The sequence below is a fragment of the Oncorhynchus gorbuscha genome, linkage group LG21 (assembly GCF_021184085.1).
Source record: "Oncorhynchus gorbuscha isolate QuinsamMale2020 ecotype Even-year linkage group LG21, OgorEven_v1.0, whole genome shotgun sequence".
NCBI classification, from domain to species: domain Eukaryota; kingdom Metazoa; phylum Chordata; class Actinopteri; order Salmoniformes; family Salmonidae; genus Oncorhynchus; species Oncorhynchus gorbuscha.
In genome coordinates this window covers 45,745,877-45,765,056 of record NC_060193.1, presented here as the reverse complement: position 1 = coordinate 45,765,056, position 19,180 = coordinate 45,745,877, and the positions used below count along the sequence as shown (strand labels likewise).

Below are 19,180 nucleotides of genomic sequence, written 5' to 3'. Positions count from 1 at the left end.
ATTAGACTAGAGCAGCCTGGGAATCACTGCCAGCTGCCCTAGATAAGAGGACAATAGAGCAAGTTAATGATTCAACCAACGTTACAGATGGACAGACTGCTTAAATGTCCCGTTTGGGGATGAAGAGACAGACTGGATGGGTTGGTATGTGCTCGTGGAGCAGAGAGAAAGGGGGAATAAACGTATGCCTTAAATTGGTCTGATTCCTTGTCTCGGATGACCCGACTCTGTGATTATTACGCATACATGGCTAAGCTGGTGGAGTGTGTGCCCAACTTCTCAGAGGGCCGGAACAAAAAGGTGAGTAGGCATGGGAGATACAGAAAGTGGATTATCTGTTGGCACAGCAGAAGGAAACCGTTAGTAGTAGTCTGGTGTGATTAACACAATACACCTGCCTCGAAGACCAGCATCCCAGAGTCGCCTCTTCGCTGTTGATGTTGAGACTGGTGTTTTGCGGGTACCATTTAATGAAGCTGCCAGTTGAGGACTTGTGAGGAGTATGTTTCTCAAACTAGACACTCTAATGTACTAGTCCTCTTGATCAGTTGTGCACCGGGGCCTCCCACTCCTCTTTCTATTCTGGTTAGAGCCAGTTTGCTCTGTTCTGTGAAGGGAGCAGTACGCAGCTTTGTACGAAATCTTCCGTTTCTTGGCAATTTCTCACATGGAATAGCCTTCATTTCTCAGAATAAGAATAGACTGACGAGTTTCAGAAGGCCATGTTTCTGGCCATTTTGAGCCTGTAATCGAACCCACAAATGCTGACGCCATAGTTCAGAAATACCACAACTCCTCTCCACCTCACTTTAAGTGCAAATAAGGTGTGACTAAGTACTGTTGATAAGTTGTTTAGTGTGTTTAGTGGAATAGTATGTACGTTTGTTGTAGGGGAGCATCCACGGATGGGCGCCATGGACGTGTGTCCCTTCATCCCTGTCCAGAATGTCACAATGGACGACTGTGTCAACTGTGCCAACATTTTTGCCCAGCACTTAACAGATGTGATGCATGTACCTGGTAGGTTTTCCTCTCTGACCTATTGACCTATAGTTAACACATTGGCCATTTACTTTGCTGTAGACAAAGCCACAAGGTCAGTTTTAGTGCAGTGCCCCTTGGTTCTGTGTATTCTATCCCATATGGTATTGCTCGCAAAAAGCCACATACAGGTGAATAAGACACGTTGTTGTTTCTCCATAGTGTATCTTTATGGAGAAGCAGCGAGGAAAGAGAACAGGAGATCTCTTCCCTCTGTCCGGGCAGGAGAGTATGAGGCCTTGTCAGAGAAAGTGAGTTTGACCTAACTTTATTGTATTCATACCCTATGGGCAACATTTCCCTCATTGTATAAGAGAATAGAGCAGCGAAAAATAAGCTAAAACTCAAAGGCAGTACTTTCACTACTTTCAGTTACAGTGGGGCAAAAAAGTATTTATTCAGCCACCAAGTGTGCAAGTTCTCCCACTTAAAAAGATGAGATAGGCCTGTAATTTCCATCATAGGTACACTTCAACTATGACTGACAAAATTAGAGAAAAAATCCAGAAAATCACATTGTAGGATTTTTTATGAATTTATTTGCAAATTATGGCGGAAAATAAGTATTTGGTCAATAACAAAAGTTTATCTCAATACTTTGTTATATACCCTTTGTTGGCAATGACAGAGGTCAAACATTTTCTGTACGTCTTCACATGCTGTTGTTCTGGGATTGTAACGGTGTTCGTCTGTTGAATGAAGAAAGTCAGACCGAAGAAATGCAGCGTAGTGGTTACTCATGACTTTAATGAAGGAAAACGTAACGATACATGAAATAACTCTTAAATACAAAAACAACAAACGGAACGTGAAACCTATTACAGCCTATCTGGTGAACACTACACAGAGACAGGAACAAACATCCACAATATACAAAGCAAAAGTCAGGCTGCCTAAATACGGTTCCCAATCAGAGACAACGCGAAGCACCTGACTCCAATTGAGAATAGCCTCAGGCAGCCAAGCCTATACAACACCCCTAATTAGCCGCGATACCAAATACTACAAACCCCAATACGAAAAACAACATATAAACCCACGTCACACCCTGGCCTACCCAAACATATAACAAAAACACAAAATACAATGACCAAGGCGTGACAGAACCCCCCCCTAAGGTGCGGACTCCCGGACGCACCTCAAGAGCATAGGGAGGGTCCGGGTGGGCGTCTGTCCATGGTGGCGGTTCTGGCTCGGGACGTGGACCCCACTCCATAAATGTCCTATTTCCTCCCCTTCGCGTCCTGGGATAATCCACCTTCTCCGCTGACCATGGCCTAATAGTCCTCACCCAGATCCCCACATAACTGAGGAGCAGCTCGTGACAGAGGAGCAGCTCGTGACAGAGGGGCAGCTCGGGACAGAGGGGCAGCTCGGGACAGAGGGGCAGCTCGGGACAGAGGGGCAGCTCGGGACAGAGGGGCATCTCAGGACAGAGGGGCATCTCAGGACAGAGGGGCATCTCAAGACAGAGGGGCAGCCCGGGACAGAGGGGCAGCCCGGGACAGAGGGGCAGCTCGGGACCGAAGCAGCCCGGGACTGAGGGGAAGCCCGGTACAGAGAGGAAGCCCAGTACTAAGAGGAAGCCCAGTACTGAGATGAAGCTCAGGCAGGTAGTAGGCTCCGGTAAATCCTGGCTGGCTGGCAGATCTAGAAGAGACTGGTTGTCGAGCAGATCTGGAAGAGACTGGTTATCGGGCAGATCTGGAAGAGACTGGTTGTCGAGCAGATCTGGAAGAGACTGGTTGTCGGGCAGCGCTGGGCTGACTGGCGGCACTGGCGGCGCTGGGCAGACTGGGAGCACTGGCCGCGTTGGGCAGACTGGGAGCACTGGCCGCGCTGGGCAGACTGGGAGCACTGGCCGCGCTGGGCAGACTGGGAGCACTGGCCGCGCTGGGCAGACTGGAGACTCCGGCAGCGCAGGAGAGGAGAAAGGCTCTGGATGTGCTAAACAGGCGGGAGACTCCAACAGCGCAGGAGAGGAGAAAAGCGCTGGCTGCGCTGAACAGGCGAGGCGCACTGGAGGCCTGGTGCGTGGTGCTGGAACTGGTGGTACTGGCGCGAGAACACGCACAGGAAGCCTGGTGCGGGGAGCTGCTACCGGAGGACTGGTGTGTAGAGGTGGCTCTGGATAGACCGGACCGCGCAGGCGCACTGGAGCTCTTGAGCACCGAGCCTGCCCAAGCTTACCTGGCTCGATGCCCACTCTAGCCCGGCCAATAGGAAGAGCTGGTATGTGCCGCACCGGGCTATGCTCCCGCACTGAAAACACTGTGCGCTCCATAGCATAACACGGTGCCTGCCCGGTCTCTCTAGCCCAACGGTGAGCACAGGGAGTTTGCGCAGGTCTCCTACCTGGCATAACTATTCTCCCTTCTAGCCTCCCCCCAATAATTTTTTTGGGCTGTTTTTCAGGTTTCCTTGCCAACCGTGTTCCCTCGTATCGTCGGCAGCCTCTGCTCTCCTTAGTGCCTCCACCTGTTTACCATGGGAGGCGATCTCTTCCGGCCAATATCTCCTCCCAAGTGTAACAACCTTTACCATCCAACATGTCTTCCCATGTCCATTCTCCGAATAATTCATCCTCCCTTTGCTGCTCCAGCTGTCGCTGCCTGTTTATACCAGCGCCTCTCCGTTTTAGCCGGTGTGTCTTTTTCTTTGACTCGATTCGCCTGTAGCCCTCCTCGCACTGCTGAAGCGAATCCCAGGCGGGCGCCTGCACTCTCTCTGGGTCGGCCGCCCACCTGTCAATTTCTTCCCACGTCATATACTCCATTAGCTCCTGCCAGTTATCTGCGTCGTTGCCAGTTACACGCTGCTCCGTCCGTGAGTGGTGGGTGTTTCTGTAACGCTGTTCGTCTGTTGAATGAAGAAAGTCGGACCGAAATGCAGCGTAGTGGTTACTCATGACTTTAATGAAGGAAAACGGAACGATACATGAAATAACTCTTAAATACAAAAACAACAAACGGAACGTGAAACCTATTACAGCCTATCTGGTGAACACTACACAGAGACAGGAACAAACACCCACAAAATGCAAAGCGAAAGTCAGGCTGCCTAAATACGGTTCCCAATCAGAGACAACGCGAAGCACCTGACTCCAATTGAGAATCGCCTCAGGCAGCCAAGCCTATACAACACCCCTAATAAGCCGTGATCCCAAATACTACAAACTCCAATAAGAAAAACAACATATAAACCCATGTCACACCCTGGCCTACCCAAACATATAACAAAAACACAAAATACAATGACCAAGGCGTGACAGGGATTGATTTGCATTTTTCTCACCAAAGTACATTCATCTCTAGGAGACAGAACGCATCTCCTTCCTGAGCGATATGACGGCTGCGTGGTCCCATGGTGTTTATAGTTGCGTACTATTGTTTGTACAGATGAACGTGGTACCTTCTGCCGTTTGGAAATTGCTCCCAAGGATGAATCAGACTTGTGGAGGTCTACAATTATTTTTCTGAGGTCTTGGCTGATTTCTTTAGATTTTCCCATGATGTCAAGCAAAGAGTTTGAAAGTAGGCCTTGAAATTCATCCACAGGTACACCTCCAATTGACTCAAATTATGTCAATTAGCCTATCAGAAGCTTCTAAAGCCATGACATCATTGTCTGGAATTTTCCAACCTTTTAAAGCCACAGTCAACTTAGTGTATGTAAGCTTTTGACCCACTGGAATTGTGATACAGTGATTTTTAAGTGAAATAATCTGTCTGTAAACAATTGTTGGAAAAATGACTTGTGTCATGAACTAAGTAGATGTTCTAACCGAATTGCCAAAACTATAGTTTGTTAGCAAGAAATGTGTGGAGTGGTTGAAGAACGAGTTTTAATGACTCCAACCTAACTGTATGTAAACTTCCGACTTCAACTCTATATCCTCACATTGAAGTGTTTTACAATTTTGTTTTCAAGACAACCAGGGATACACGTGGAACACAAAACAGGTTGACATAAACAGTTGCATTCATGAGTTTTATTGTCAATTGATGTCAATAAAAAATAAGGCCCACCAAGCAAAAACTTGATAAAAACGTTTTTTTTTAATAAGAATGCTGCAAGTACAGATTGTTTGCTCAGTGGGAAATTAATAATTAGTCAGTGACATCGATGTGGAGTTTGGTGTTTGTGACAGCAACTATGTGGAGTTTGGTGTTTGTGACAGCAACTATGTGGAGTTTGGTGTTTGTGACAGCAACTATGTGAGCTTTTTACAGTATTTTACACAATGTGCAATAATTGTGTATGATTTTCTATGTAGAAGATCCCTTACCTTTCTAATGACTCTTTTGTGGCTTGTGAGCGTCATAGAGCAAAACTCATGAGAGTCTTAGCTTTTCATACTGGGGTCATATTAGTTTGTAGCTCAAACCGTTCAGACTTTATAGATGTTTTTGTGAGAATAACCATTTTCTGGATCCGGCCTTGTTCTCATTAACACTGCTCAACCCCCAGGCTAATGTTTGGTATTGGCAGATGCGGAAGAAATAGACGAATCCAATAAGTCGCTCTGGATAAGAGCGTCTGCTAAATGACTTAAATGTAAATGTAAATGTAAAAAAAAGTCTGTAGCTCAAACACACAATGTTTAAAGGGGGTTGGAAGCACTAAATGATGCCGATGTGTCTATTGTTCTCAGTTGAAGAGGACAGAGTGGGCTCCTGACTATGGCCCTGCCACCTTCGTGGCCTCCTGGGGAGCTACAGTAGCAGGGGCTCGCAAATTCCTGGTTGCCTACAACATTAACCACCTCCAGCACGAAGGAACAAGCCCATCGGATCGCACTAGATATCCGGGAAAAAAGGCAGAAGCAAAGACCAGGTAGGGTAGGCTTCGCTACTGTCGGTCTTGATCGCCCAATGTCAGAGATGAATGACACGCGGCTACTTTGGCGTTGGAAGAGATTCCTGTTATGCTGATGAATGAGGACCCAAAAGCGACTTAGCGAAAACAGAGTCTTTATTCCAGTAAATGGCAAAAGTAATAATCCTGGAACACTAAAGAAGAAAACAAAACAGGAAAAAACTTAAATCCACTCGTAGTAACGAGGACAGACTGGAGACTCGACCATTGACTGCAGGTTGCTTCGGGAAGGCACCGACCGTAGCAGACTAAGACACCTGCTCACACGCAGCATCTGAAGGAGACAAGACACGACAGGGCGAGACAAGGACACAGCACAGCGAACATCATAAAAGGATCCGACAAAGACAGAAGCGGAAAACAAGGGGAGAAATAGGGACTCAAATCAGAGGACAAAATAGGGGACAGGTGTGAAAAGACTAAATGAGTGAGTTAGGAGAATGAGGAACAGCTGGGAGCAGGAACGGAACGATAGAGAGAAGAGAGAGAGGGAGGGGGAGAGAGAGGGATAGAAAAAGGGAACGAACCTAATAAGACCAGCAGGGGGAAACGAACAGAAGGGAAAGCACAAGGACAAGACAATATATGACAAAACATGACAGTACCCCCCCACTCACCGAGCGCCTCCTGGCGCACTCGAGGAGGAATCCTGGCGGCAACGGAGGAAATCATCAATCAGCGAACGGTCCAGCACGTCCCGAGATGGAACCCAACTCCTCTCCTCAGGACCGTAACCCTCCCAATCCACTAAGTACTGGTGACCACGTCCCCGAGAACGCATGTCCATGATCCTACGTACCTTGTAAATAGGTGCGCCCTCGACAAGGACGGGGGGAGACGAACGGGGGTGCGAAGAAAGGGCTTGACACAGGAGACATGGAAGACAGGATGGACGCGACGAAGATGTCGCGGAAGAAGCAGTCGCACGGCGACAGGATTGACGACCTGGGAGACACGGAACGGACCAATGAACCGCGGAGTCAACTTACGAGAAGCTGTCGTAAGGGGAAGGTTACGAGTGGAAAGCCACACTCTCTGGCCGTGACAATACCTAGGACTCTTAATCCTACGTTTATTGGCGGTTCTCACAGTCTGCGCCCTGTAACGGCAAAGTGCAGACCTCACCCTCCTCCAGGTGCGCTCACAACGTTGGACAAACGCCTGAGCGGAGGGAACGCTGGACTCGGCGAGCTGGGACGAGAACAGAGGAGGCTGGTAACCCAGACTACTCTGAAACGGAGATAGCCCGGTAGCAGACGAAGGAAGCGAGTTGTGAGCGTATTCTGCCCAGGGGAGCTGTTCTGCCCAAGACGCAGGGTTTCTAAAAGAAAGGCTGCGTAGTATGCGACCAATCGTCTGATTGGCCCTTTCTGCTTGACCGTTAGACTGGGGATGAAAACCGGGAGACTGACGGAAGCACCAATCAAACGACAGAACTCCCTCCAAAACTGTGACGTGAATTGCGGACCTCTGTCTGAAACGGCGTCTAACGGGAGGCCATGAATTCTGAACACATTCTCGATGATGATTTGTGCCGTCTCCTTAGCGGAAGGAAGCTTAGCGAGGGGAATGAAATGTGCCGCCTTAGAGAACCTATCGACAACCGTAAGAATCACAGTCTTCCCCGCAGACGAAGGCAGACCGGTAATGAAGTCTAAGGCGATGTGAGACCATGGTCGAGAAGGAATGGGAAGCGGTCTGAGACGACCGGCAGGAGGAGAGTTACCTGACTTAGTCTGCGCGCAGTCCGAACAAGCAGCCACGAAACGGCGCGTGTCACGCTCCTGAGTAGGCCACCAAAAGCGCTGGAGAATAGAAGCAAGTGTACCTCGAACTCCGGGATGGCCAGCTAACTTGGCAGAGTGAGCCCACTGAAGAACAGCCAGACGAGTAGAAACAGGAACGAAAAGAAGGTTACTAGGACAAGCGCGCGGCGACGCAGTGTGAGTGAGTGCTTGCTTAACCTGTCTCTCAATTCCCCAGACTGTCAACCCGACAACACGCCCATAAGGAAGAATCCCCTCGGGATCGGTAGAAGCCACAGAAGAACTAAAGAGACGGGATAAGGCATCAGGCTTGGTGTTCTTATTACCCGGGCGATAAGAAATCACAAACTCGAAACGAGCGAAAAACAACGCCCAACGAGCTTGACGTGCATTAAGTCGTTTGGCAGAACGGATGTACTCAAGGTTCTTATGGTCAGTCCAAACGACAAAAGGAAGGGTCGCCCCCTCCAACCACTGTCGCCATTCGCCTAGGGCTAAGCGGATGGCGAGCAGTTCGCGGTTACCCACATCATAGTTGCGTTCCGATGGCGACAGGCGATGAGAAAAATAAGCGCAAGGATGGACCTTGTCGTCAGACTGGAAGCGCTGGGATAGAATGGCTCCCACGCCCACCTCTGAAGCGTCAACCTCGACAATGAATTGTTTAGTGACGTCAGGAGTAACGAGGATAGGAGCGGACGTAAAACGCTTCTTGAGGAGATCAAAAGCTCCCTGGGCGGAACCGGACCACTTAAAGCACGTCTTGACAGAAGTAAGAGCTGTGAGAGGGGCAGCAACTTGACCGAAATTACGAATGAAACGCCGATAGAAATTAGCGAAACCTAGAAAGCGCTGCAACTCGACACGTGACCTTGGAACTGGCCAATCACTGACAGCCTGGACCTTAGCGGGATCCATCTGAATGCCTTCAGCGGAAATAACAGAACCGAGAAAAGTGACAGAGGAGACATGAAAGGCGCACTTCTCAGCCTTCACGTAGAGACAATTCTCTAAAAGGCGCTGGAGTACACGTCGAACGTGCTGAACATGAATCTCGAGTGACGGTGAAAAAATCAGAATATCGTCAAGGTAGACAAAAACAAAGATGTTCAGCATGTCTCTCAGTACATCATTAACTAATGCCTGAAAAACAGCTGGAGCATTAGCGAGACCAAACGGCAGAACCCGGTACTCAAAATGCCCTAACGGAGTGTTAAACGCCGTTTTCCACTCGTCCCCCTCTCTGATGCGCACGAGATGGTAAGCATTACGAAGGTCCAACTTAGTAAAGAACCTGGCTCCCTGTAGAATCTAGAAGGCTGATGACATAAGGGGAAGCGGATAACGATTCTTAACCGTTATGTCATTCAGCCCTCGATAATCCACGCAGGGGCGCAGAGTACCGTCCTTCTTCTTAACAAAAAAAACCCCCGCTCCGGCAGGAGAGGAAGAAGGCACTACGGTGCCGGCGTCAAGAGAAACAGACAAATAATCCTCGAGAGCCTTACGTTCGGGAGCCGACAGAGAGTATAGTCTACCCCGAGGGGGAGTGGTCCCCGGAAGGAGATCAATACTACAATCATACGACCGGTGAGGAGGAAGGGAGTTGACTCTGGACCGACTGAAGACCGTGCGCAGATCATGATATTCCTCCGGCACTCCTGTCAAATCACCAGGTTCCTCCTGAGAAGAGGGGACAGAAGAAACAGGAGGGATAGCAGACATTAAACACTTCACATGACAAGAAACGTTCCAGGATAGGATAGAATTACTAGACCAATTAATAGAAGGATTATGACATACTAGCCAGGGATGACCCAAAACAACAGGTGTAAAAGGTGAACGAAAAATCTAAAAGGAAATAGTCTCACTGTGGTTACCAGATACTGTGAGGGTTAAAGGTAGTGTCTCATATCTGATACTGGGGAGATGACTACCATCTAAGGCGAACATGGGCGTGGGCTTCCCTAACTGTCTGAGAGGAATGTCATGTTTCCGAGCCCATGCTTCGTCCATAAAACAACCCTCAGCCCCAGAGTCTATCAAGGCACTGCATGAAGCAGCCGAACCGGTCCAGCGTAGATGGACCGACATAGTAGTACAGGATCTTGATGGAGAGACCTGAGTAGTAGCGCTCACCAGTAGCCCTCCGCTTACTGATGAGCTCTGGCTTTTACTGGACATGAATTGACAAAATGTCCAGCAAAACCGCAATAGAGGCACAGGCGGTTGGTGATCCTCCGTTCCCTCTCCTTAGTCGAGATGCGAATACCTCCCAGCTGCATGGGCTCAGTCTCTGAGCCGGAGGGAGGAGATGGTTGCGATGCGGAGAGGGGAAACACCGTTAACGCGAGCTCTCTTCCACGAGCTCGGTGACGAAGATCTACCCGTCGTTCTATGCGGATGGCGAGTGCAATCAAAGAGTCCACACTGGAAGGAACCTCCCGGGAGAGAATCTCATCCTTAACCTCTGCGTGGAGTCCCTCCAGAAAATGAGCGAGCAGCGCCGGCTCGTTCCAGTCACTAGAGGCAGCAAGAGTGCGAAACTCTATAGAGTAATCCGTTATGGATCGATCACCTTGATATAGGGAAGCCAGGGCCCTAGAAGCCTCCCTACCAAAAACTGAACGATCAAATACCCATATCATCTCCTCTTTAAAGTTCAGGTAATTGTTAGAACAATCAGCCCTTGCCTCCCAGATAGCTGTGCCCCACTCTCGAGCCCGGCCAGTAAGGAGTGAAATGACGTAAGCAATCCGAGCTCTCTCTCTTGAGTATGTGTTGGGTTGGAGAGAGAACACAATATCACACTGGGTGAGAAAGGAGCGGCACTCAGTGGGCTGCCCGGAATAACATGGTGGGTTATTAACCCTAGGTTCCGGAGACTCGGCTGAACAGGAAGTAGCTGGTGGCACGAGACGAAGACTCTGAAACTGTCCAGAGAGGTCGGAAACCTGAGCGGCCAGGGTCTCAACGGCATGACGAGCAGCAGACAATTCCTGCTCGTGTCTGCCGAGCATAGCTCCCTGGATCTCGACGGCAGTGTTACGAGAATCCGTAGTCGCTGGGTCCATTCTTGGTCGGATCCTTCTGTTATGCTGATGAATGAGGACCCAAAAGCGACTTAGCGAAAACAGAGTCTTTATTCCAGTAAATGGCAAAAGTAATAATCCTGGAACACTAAAGAAGAAAACAAAACAGGAAAAAACTTAAATCCACTCGTAGTAACGAGGACAGACTGGAGACTCGACCATTGACTGCAGGTTGCTTCGGGAAGGCACCGACCGTAGCAGACTAAGACACCTGCTCACACGCAGCATCTGAAGGAGACAAGACACGACAGGGCGAGACAAGGACACAGCACAGCGAACATCATAAAAGGATCCGACAAAGACAGAAGCGGAAAACAAGGGGAGAAATAGGGACTCAAATCAGAGGACAAAATAGGGGACAGGTGTGAAAAGACTAAATGAGTGAGTTAGGAGAATGAGGAACAGCTGGGAGCAGGAACGGAACGATAGAGAGAAGAGAGAGAGGGAGGGGGAGAGAGAGGGATAGAAAAAGGGAACGAACCTAATAAGACCAGCAGGGGGAAACGAACAGAAGGGAAAGCACAAGGACAAGACAATATATGACAAAACATGACAATTCCTCTCATTTTTACAATACATTATTGTTTTCCTCTTCTTTATAACTGACGCTGAACTAATAAACGTCTATTTTTGAGTCCTATGCCTTGTCTGCTTGCAAAGAGAGTAACATGATTGATTTGTATTATAGCCGGGTCTGATGAAGAAGGTGCAGGGAATGGGCTGGTACCTGGAAGAGGCGAACATAGCCCAGGTGTCCACCAACATCCTGGACTTTGAGCTGACGCCCGTCCACACTGTTTACGAAGAGATCTGCAGTGCGGCCAAGGTAAGGAGCTACCACGACCACAACAACAACAACCGCAGCTGAAAACAGCACAGCATTATTGTACAAAACTCTCTCACTGATCTGGTGGTTTGAACCAGTGACATAAGGGCAGCTAATAATGTCAACAAGTTGAGCCAATTTGACACCTCTCCTTCCTTCCTCTTCTCCCCAGGACCTGAACCTGCCAGTGGTGGGCTCTGAGATTGTAGGCCTCATAATTCTGAGAGCCGTGCTGGACTGTGCTGACTTCTACATCCAGAGAGACAGGCTCTTCATTGTGGAGGAGGAGCACAAAGTCTGCCTGGTCATCAGTAAACTTGGGCTTGATTCACTTGGGCCTTTCGTCCCCAAAGAGAGAATCATAGAGTGAGTGCCAATGAGTGCACTATTTCCATGGCCTATGGGACTTTTCCATTCTAGTCATTCAAAACTATTTCTATGGTTGTGACTCTAGGTACATGGTGGAGAGGACTGAGGAGGACAAGCGTTTGGTGTCTCTGTCTCTGCAGCAGTTTGTCCGCAGCGTGGGAGCCAGAACCGCTGCTCCGGGAGGAGGGTCAGTCTCTGCTGCCATCGCTGCAATGGTAGAACCATCTTTAATATCATGTAGATGACTATATTCCCCGTATGACCTTGCTCAGCACATAGGAATAAACCAATATAAAGTATGTACAATACAAGGAGGAGTCAAAGGTGTGTGTGTGTGTGTGCATTTCAGGGGGCTGCTCTGGGAGCCATGGTGGGTCAGATGACCTATGGGAAGAGGCAGTTTGATAGCCTGGACAGCATCATGAGGAGACTCATCCCTCCCTTTCATCAGGCCATGAATGAACTGCTGGTCATGGTGGACGCAGACTCCAAGGCGTTCAGTCGCTATATGGTGAGAGGGAAACATATCATGGTTAAACCAGATTGAAGCCTTCAGTCTGGGTTAACCGGGCTAGGGAAAGGAGGAACTATACCGGGAAAAACTAGACTGAAATCCTAACGGAATGTTTTTCACTATTGTTTCACTTTACTCCGTTTCAGAGCATATTCAGATTGGATTCCAGGCTAAGAATTTTTTGAGGAAAAAATACATGTTTTATTGTCACATACACCGGATAGGTGCAGTGAAATGTGTTGTTTTACAGGGTCAGCCATAGTAATGCGGAGCCCCTGGAACAAATTCGGATTAAGTGCCCTTGTTTCACCTTGTCGGCTCGTGCATTCGAACCAGCGACCTTTCGAATACTGCCCCAACGCAGTAACTGCTGGGCTACCTGCTGCTCATTGTGACACAACCTGATGTGACCCTGCCCAGCCTTTTAACTAAGCAGAGAGTCATACAAAATATGATGAATATTTCTTCTGATGATAAAAGTTCAGGTGAAGAACGAGTGATAAAAGCTGTTTTTGTTTCTTGTAAATGCTTACTTTGGAGGTTCGAAAACAAGGTATGATCTTGATGTTTGCTGTCTTGTGGCTTTGCTATGAAAATGTAGTGGAATGTAATATTTTAGTGGAAAAGGAGTGTCGATATAACCTTCAGGGAACAAAGAAGAGTTTAGTACAACTTTCTAGATCTCTTTGACTCTGCCAATGAACCTGTCAATGAATCACTTCCATCTAGCCTCACATACTAGTCATAGTTTGTTGCATTTTCACCACAGGTTGTGGTGATGCCATTGTTGAATTTTGTTGAAGGCTGATGGTATTACACTACGCGTTTAACTGTGATGTGAGAATAAATGTGGCTTGTATAGGCTTTGCTGACACTGTATGCAGTTACTCCTGTTTTATAAGGTTTAACTTTCTCGTTTTCAGGCTGCATTGAAGATGCCAAGGAACACATCAGATGAAGTCAAAAGGTGATTGCCATGCTACAATATATGGCACTTCTGTCAAATCCAAGATGTCAGAGAAGCATGTCAGTAAAGTAGATGTGTAATTAAACACACACACACACACACACACACACACACACACACACACACACACACACACACACACACACACACACACACACACACACACACACACACACACACACACACACACACACACACACACACACACACACACACACACACACACACACACACACACACACAAACAGCGCAACACGTTGGAACTATTTTAAACCATCATTACTTCAGGTTGACATCTATGGAAACTCATTACTGTACATTCTCCAGTATCCCGCTGTCACCTGTCTTCACACGCCACCTCCTTTTACCTGGCAAGCAACCTGGCCCTTCCCTGTAACCACATAAAGCAGGCTTTCCCAAAGAAGACTGGTTTACTGTAGTTCCTTTACTGCCAGCTCATCTAGTCTAATAGTACGTAAGGTGTAAGTCTTGTAGTCATGGTGTCGTCTTGTCATGCTCCAAATCTATCTCACCTCTCTGCGCTTCCTCTTTCCTACACTGTATACTTATCCCCACGCCTAATCCTGCCACTGCCCCTACCCTGGTCTTGCTTCTGACCTGCCTCTTCCCCTATTCCTACCTACTCCTGCCTGCCCATTACCCCTACCCCTGTTCCTGCTGCAGGAGGGAAGCTGCCATGCAGGAGGGTCTGAAGCAGGCCGTGGCGGTCCCACTGTCTCTGGCTGAAAGAGTCAACCTGCTGTGGCCTTGTCTAAAGGAAATGGTGATCTACGGAAACGTAGCCTGCAAGTCTGACCTCCAGGTACTGTATGAGGGATGGTTTTACAGTGACAGAAACCATGAACAGAGTCCCTGTCTATGGACTTTGCATTGCAACTTTGCAAGCATACCTGAGTGACTTCTATGCAGTTGTTTATTTGCTTGAGGGCAGACACCGGACATGCATAAATGACTGTGGAACATTTTGTTTTGTGCCTGTCATATGAATGACGCTGGAGAGACGAAGCAGGTACGGGGAGTGAAACATTTAATATAGAACGGACATGGAACGAGACAGTAACAGTGTCAGCAAACAGGTAACACAGACAAAAAACAATCAATGCAGCAACAGGGAACAGAGCTGGGGAACTGACAAATATAGGGGAGGAAATAAACAGGTGATGAATGAGTCCAGGTGAGTCCAATATCGCTGATGCGCGTGACGAGGGGAGGCAGGTGTGCGTACTAGATGGAAGGAGTGTGTGATGCAGGGCAGCCTGGCGCCCTCAAGCTCCAGGGAGGGGAAGGGCGGGAGCAGACGTGAAAGTGCCAACTGCTTATACACACATACCACCCTACTGGCATACTGTAAAACAGCATTTCAAAATGCCAGGACACCCATAAGTGTCTCCATTAAGTATGGTTGCAAAACGTTTTCTGACAGATGCCCAAGAGCTATGACATGCATTATACTGTAGACAGCCTACAAAAACATCTTCCTTGTATGGTTATTCTTCGTGGCGTTGCAGGTAGCAGCTAAAGCCCTGGAAACAGCAGTGTTTGGAGCCTACTACAACGTTGTGATCAACCTCAAGCATATCACAGATGAGTCCTTCAAAGTAACTGTAAGTTACAATGTAGCCTGAAGGTCTTTCTGACTCCAAAATGATTCTGCCTAGGTTGCAACGTAGGTAATCTATCAATACTGGAAAATGAATCAAAAAACAGATTTTGGTGAGAGCCAGTGGCTTATTACATAGTTATACTCATACAATCGTGTTTTGTGTTTTGCAGACTCAACAGAGAGCATCAGTTCTGCTTACTGAGGCCAGGGAGAGTGCTAATGCAGTCCTGGATACTGCAGAGAGAAAAAATTAAAAGAAGTTACCACATTACCAAAGCATCCCCCGCTGCCTGCCTAGGCCTCAAACCAGGCTTTCACAACCATCAATCTATTGCAAATAAACTGGGTTCACATTTCAACATGCTTTATCAACTACTCCTCAATGGTGCTCCTTTGCTTTGTTAGGAATTCACTAAATACTTATGTAATGTACTGTATAGCAGCAGCCTACACCAAGCCAGGATGTCACAGTGTTCTTATCCACAGCGACTTACAGGCGCAATTAGAGTTAAGTGCCTTGCTCAAGGGCACATCGGCAGATTGTTCACCTACTTAGCTCGGGGATTCAAACCAGCAACCTTTCGGTTACTGGCCCAACCTCTTCACCTCTAGGCTACCTGCCGCCCTGAATCACACGAAATAGAATAGTACTACAAGTTTTTTTTCTTCTCTATTCCACTTCGACATGAAGCTAAAATGATAGAGTAGTATTATTTGCTTCTGAATGACAAAGTGATGCGTTTCGGGATATGAACTCTGTCCATACCTCAGCTCCACCTGTGTAGTACAACAGGCAGGATGACATGACGGGAATTAAAGGGTGTAGTTTATCCAGTTCCTATAAATAAGAGAACATCCTTCACACAAGACAAAGGACAGAATCAAGAGCTGCTTACCAACCAGTTACAGGCGTGTACACGCTTCATTTAATCTGCGTTCTATGTTAACTAAAATACATGCATTATTGATTTCTGGCATATATTCAGTATTTGTATATCTCAAATCATTATTCCTCATTCTTTTGATGACATGTAATGCATTGGAATACCTTTAGATTTTGAACAAGGAACTTTTGGGCAGGTTAATCTGTTTTATAAGCCTTATATTAATATGTTCGAACAGTGATTATAAAACGGAATCCTTTGTTGCAATTTTCTTACCACAGTAACATATTTCATCGCCGGGACTTGAAAATGTTTGGCAGCAGCTCAGGTAAAATATCCCCATTGTTCTGTCTGCTCTATTTTGCTTAGCAGTTTTGAATGATAATTCTCCTTTTGACTGATTCTCTTTCCTAGGTGGTCGTCACCCCTCAGGGTATGAAGTAGATCAGCAGAGACATCCCCAGGGGGACCAAGGGCCTGTCCTCCTGGGGATAAAGACCACCACTCCGGGAGAGATGAGACCATGGTCCTCCAGAGGGTTGCTACCCCCCCAGACCACAGAGGCAGTGGTGACCATGGAGGCAGACACAGTCCTGGTGGTAGAGACCACCATGGTCATGGTAGTGGTCATGGTCATGGAGAAGGCCGTGGGCTTGGAGACGGCCACGGGCATCGCCACAAGAGGCACTGAAGAGTAAGAGTAATACACTTCACTCTCAAAGTGAAATTCAGCCATGATTTTCTGAATTACCTTGACCCAATAACAATCTACAACATTCATGTATTTGACATTGTAATGTGTATAAACCCATTGAATAAACTTGCTTTCAATTGTATTTTAATCATATGTGAAACTGATAATAATCCATTGAAGCAAACTGTTGGGCAAATGAAGTTTTCCTTTGAAGATTTACAAGAATTATGGTGACACAAACAAGGAACTTTATCTTATGGTCAAAATATTGTGCGCTACCCTTATTTACTCAGCAGCCATGGAGCTAACATTAACATAACCCGCAGTCCAAACAATACCCTGAGAGACTTGTTTTGATGGCAACAAAGGCCAGGTTTCATAGCACAGTAAACACCCACAATGACAAAGTGATCCTGTTATACAGGCGAGAAGACAAAACTTTCTCTCACAGTCAATGAAAAAGATGTGAGAGCCGCCGACTACGTCTGTCCTAGGGGCCAAACATGAAAGATTGGAAGAAAGGAAATCATATTGAGGTAGTTTATTGATTTGAGGAAAAAGGAAATGAAACCATTTCCAAAAAATGTTTTGTTTTGCTACAGTTGCATGGTGTTTGGTTTAACCTAGAACTACAGAATTGACAGACACTTTCGATGGTGACCTCTGCTCTGGCTTGTTGTATAGGGACATAAGCATTTGCTACCACTCGTGATCTGTGCCTCCCTCTAGTTGCAGTCTTGGTCATTGTTAGTTAATGCTTCCAGTATTAAAGTCAACCTACTTGTGATTTGATGAATAAATATAATATTGCTATTGAATAACTCATATTGAATAACTCAAGTGTTCAGTGTTGCTTTCATTGGATTTGTCTCCCCAGTCCCTGTTGCACAAGAAGCATAATATGTATGAGTGTTTATATTGTTCATCTATGTAGGTGGAGGTCAACCTAATTATTTTTCAAACTGTAACTAGGTCACTCAGGAACATTCAATGCTGTCTTGGTAAAACTCCCTACTCCTTGCCGATGACAAGCACACCCATAACATGATGCAGACATCACCATGCTTGAAAATATGAAGAGTGGTACTCAGTGATGTGTCATGTTGGATTTGCCCCAAACATAACACTTTGTATTCAGGACAAAAAGTTAATTTCTTTGCCATTTTCTTTGCAGTTCTACTTTATTGCAAACAGGAATATTTTTTATTCTGTACAAGCTTCCTTCTTTTGGCTGTTTTTTAGATTAGTATATAGAGTAACTACAATGGTGTTGATCCATCCTCAGTTCTATCACAGCCATTAAAATCTGTTTTAAAATCCTCATTGCCCTCACATTGAAATCCCTGAGCAGTTTCCTTCCTCTCCGAGTTAGAAAGGACTTCTGTATCTTTGTAGTGACTAGGTGTATTGATACGCCATCCAAAGTGTAATTAATAACTTCACTATGCTCAAAGGGATATTCAAATGTCATTTAAAAAACGTATCTACCAATAGGTTGCCCTTCTTTGCAAGGCATTGGAAAACCTCTCTGGTCTTCGTTGTCACGTGTGCTCCCTTTCCGGCCTCTAGGTCACCAGGCTGCTCGTTATGGGGCACACCTGTCACCAGCGGTACGTGCATAACGACACTCACCTGGGCTCCATCACCTCCTTGATTACCTGCCCTATATGTCATCCCTTTGGTTTCTTCCCCAGTCATCATTGTTTGTTTCATGTCGGTGTGCTGGTCGTGTTTTGTTCATTTATTTATTCAAATGTATTCACTCCCTAAACGTGCTTTCCCGACTCTCAGTGTACATCGTTACATTTGTGGTTGAATCTGGTTGATATTCACTTCTCAACTGTTATTATGCACATTTTTACTCCTGAACTTATTTAGGCTTGCCAAAACAAAGGGGTTGAATCCTTATTGACTCAAGACATTTCAGTTTTTAATTTTTAATTCATTTGTAAAAACAATTCCACTTTGAGATTACAGGATAGGGTGTGTAAACCAGTAACACAAAATATCAATTTAATCCATTTTATATTCAGGCTGTAACACAACAAAATGTGGGAATACCTTCTAAAGGCAATGTAGTTAAGTGCTTTAAGTTTATACATATCACTAAATTATGAATTGTTTCCAGTTCAGTAAAGTGTAATATATAATGTATATTTCTAAACTGACTCGGTACAAAAGTATTTGTTCTGAAACGTGACTACTGAAGCTCAAGGAGAGTAAAGGATGAGAATGAAATAGGCTTCAGTATAAAACATTTCCTGGACTAAAATATCTGGTCCCACATGTCTGTTGGCTCAGTTGCAGTCCAAGTCAGGTGTCATCTACAGAGGATGATAAAAACATCAATATGAGCAAAATGTCTTTAATGGATGCAAAGCTACCAATGGTCAGAGGCACAAAATAAATGTCATCGTGATGATATTGGAATGAATGTGCGTATTACAAATTCAATCTCAAGGAATTAAAGCATTTTTAGAGGATGTTGCCTACTGGTCAGGAAATGTAGCAGACTACAGACAATC

General features: G+C 46.4%; 2 protein-coding genes across 8 annotated transcripts in view; one reads left to right on the top strand and one right to left on the bottom strand.

The window, feature by feature from the left end:
- Positions 1-36: 36 nt before the first annotated feature.
- On the top strand, positions 37-16,797 carry LOC124008890 (formimidoyltransferase-cyclodeaminase-like). Of its 5 annotated transcripts, XR_006834178.1 has the most exons (12): positions 37-300; positions 892-1,020; positions 1,204-1,292; positions 11,466-11,603; positions 11,776-11,969; positions 12,058-12,187; positions 12,322-12,483; positions 13,410-13,453; positions 14,138-14,276; positions 14,983-15,078; positions 15,248-16,289; positions 16,376-16,797. XR_006834178.1 is itself a non-coding variant. In XM_046320484.1 (11 exons), exons 2-11 carry the CDS (start codon positions 906-908, stop codon positions 15,329-15,331), a joined length of 1,191 nt encoding a protein of 396 aa, XP_046176440.1. In that variant the 5' UTR covers positions 37-300; positions 892-905; the 3' UTR covers positions 15,332-16,797. The 5 variants fall into 5 exon arrangements, 4 of the variants coding, with proteins under 4 accessions (XP_046176440.1, XP_046176442.1, XP_046176444.1 ...); XM_046320484.1 differs by having other exon boundaries at positions 15,248-16,797; XM_046320486.1 differs by having other exon boundaries at positions 874-1,020; positions 15,248-16,797.
- A 1,775-nt stretch (positions 16,798-18,572) lies between these two features.
- The window catches only part of LOC124007940 (signal transducer and activator of transcription 1-alpha/beta-like), a 34,509-nt gene continuing 33,901 nt past the window's right edge, over positions 18,573-19,180 (bottom strand). For all 3 annotated transcript variants that reach the window (XM_046318825.1, XM_046318827.1, XM_046318826.1), the window contains one exon: positions 18,573-18,979. In XM_046318825.1, the coding sequence (XP_046174781.1) occupies positions 18,953-18,979 (27 nt within the window). In that variant the 3' untranslated portion in view covers positions 18,573-18,952. The remainder of the gene's footprint in view (positions 18,980-19,180) is intronic.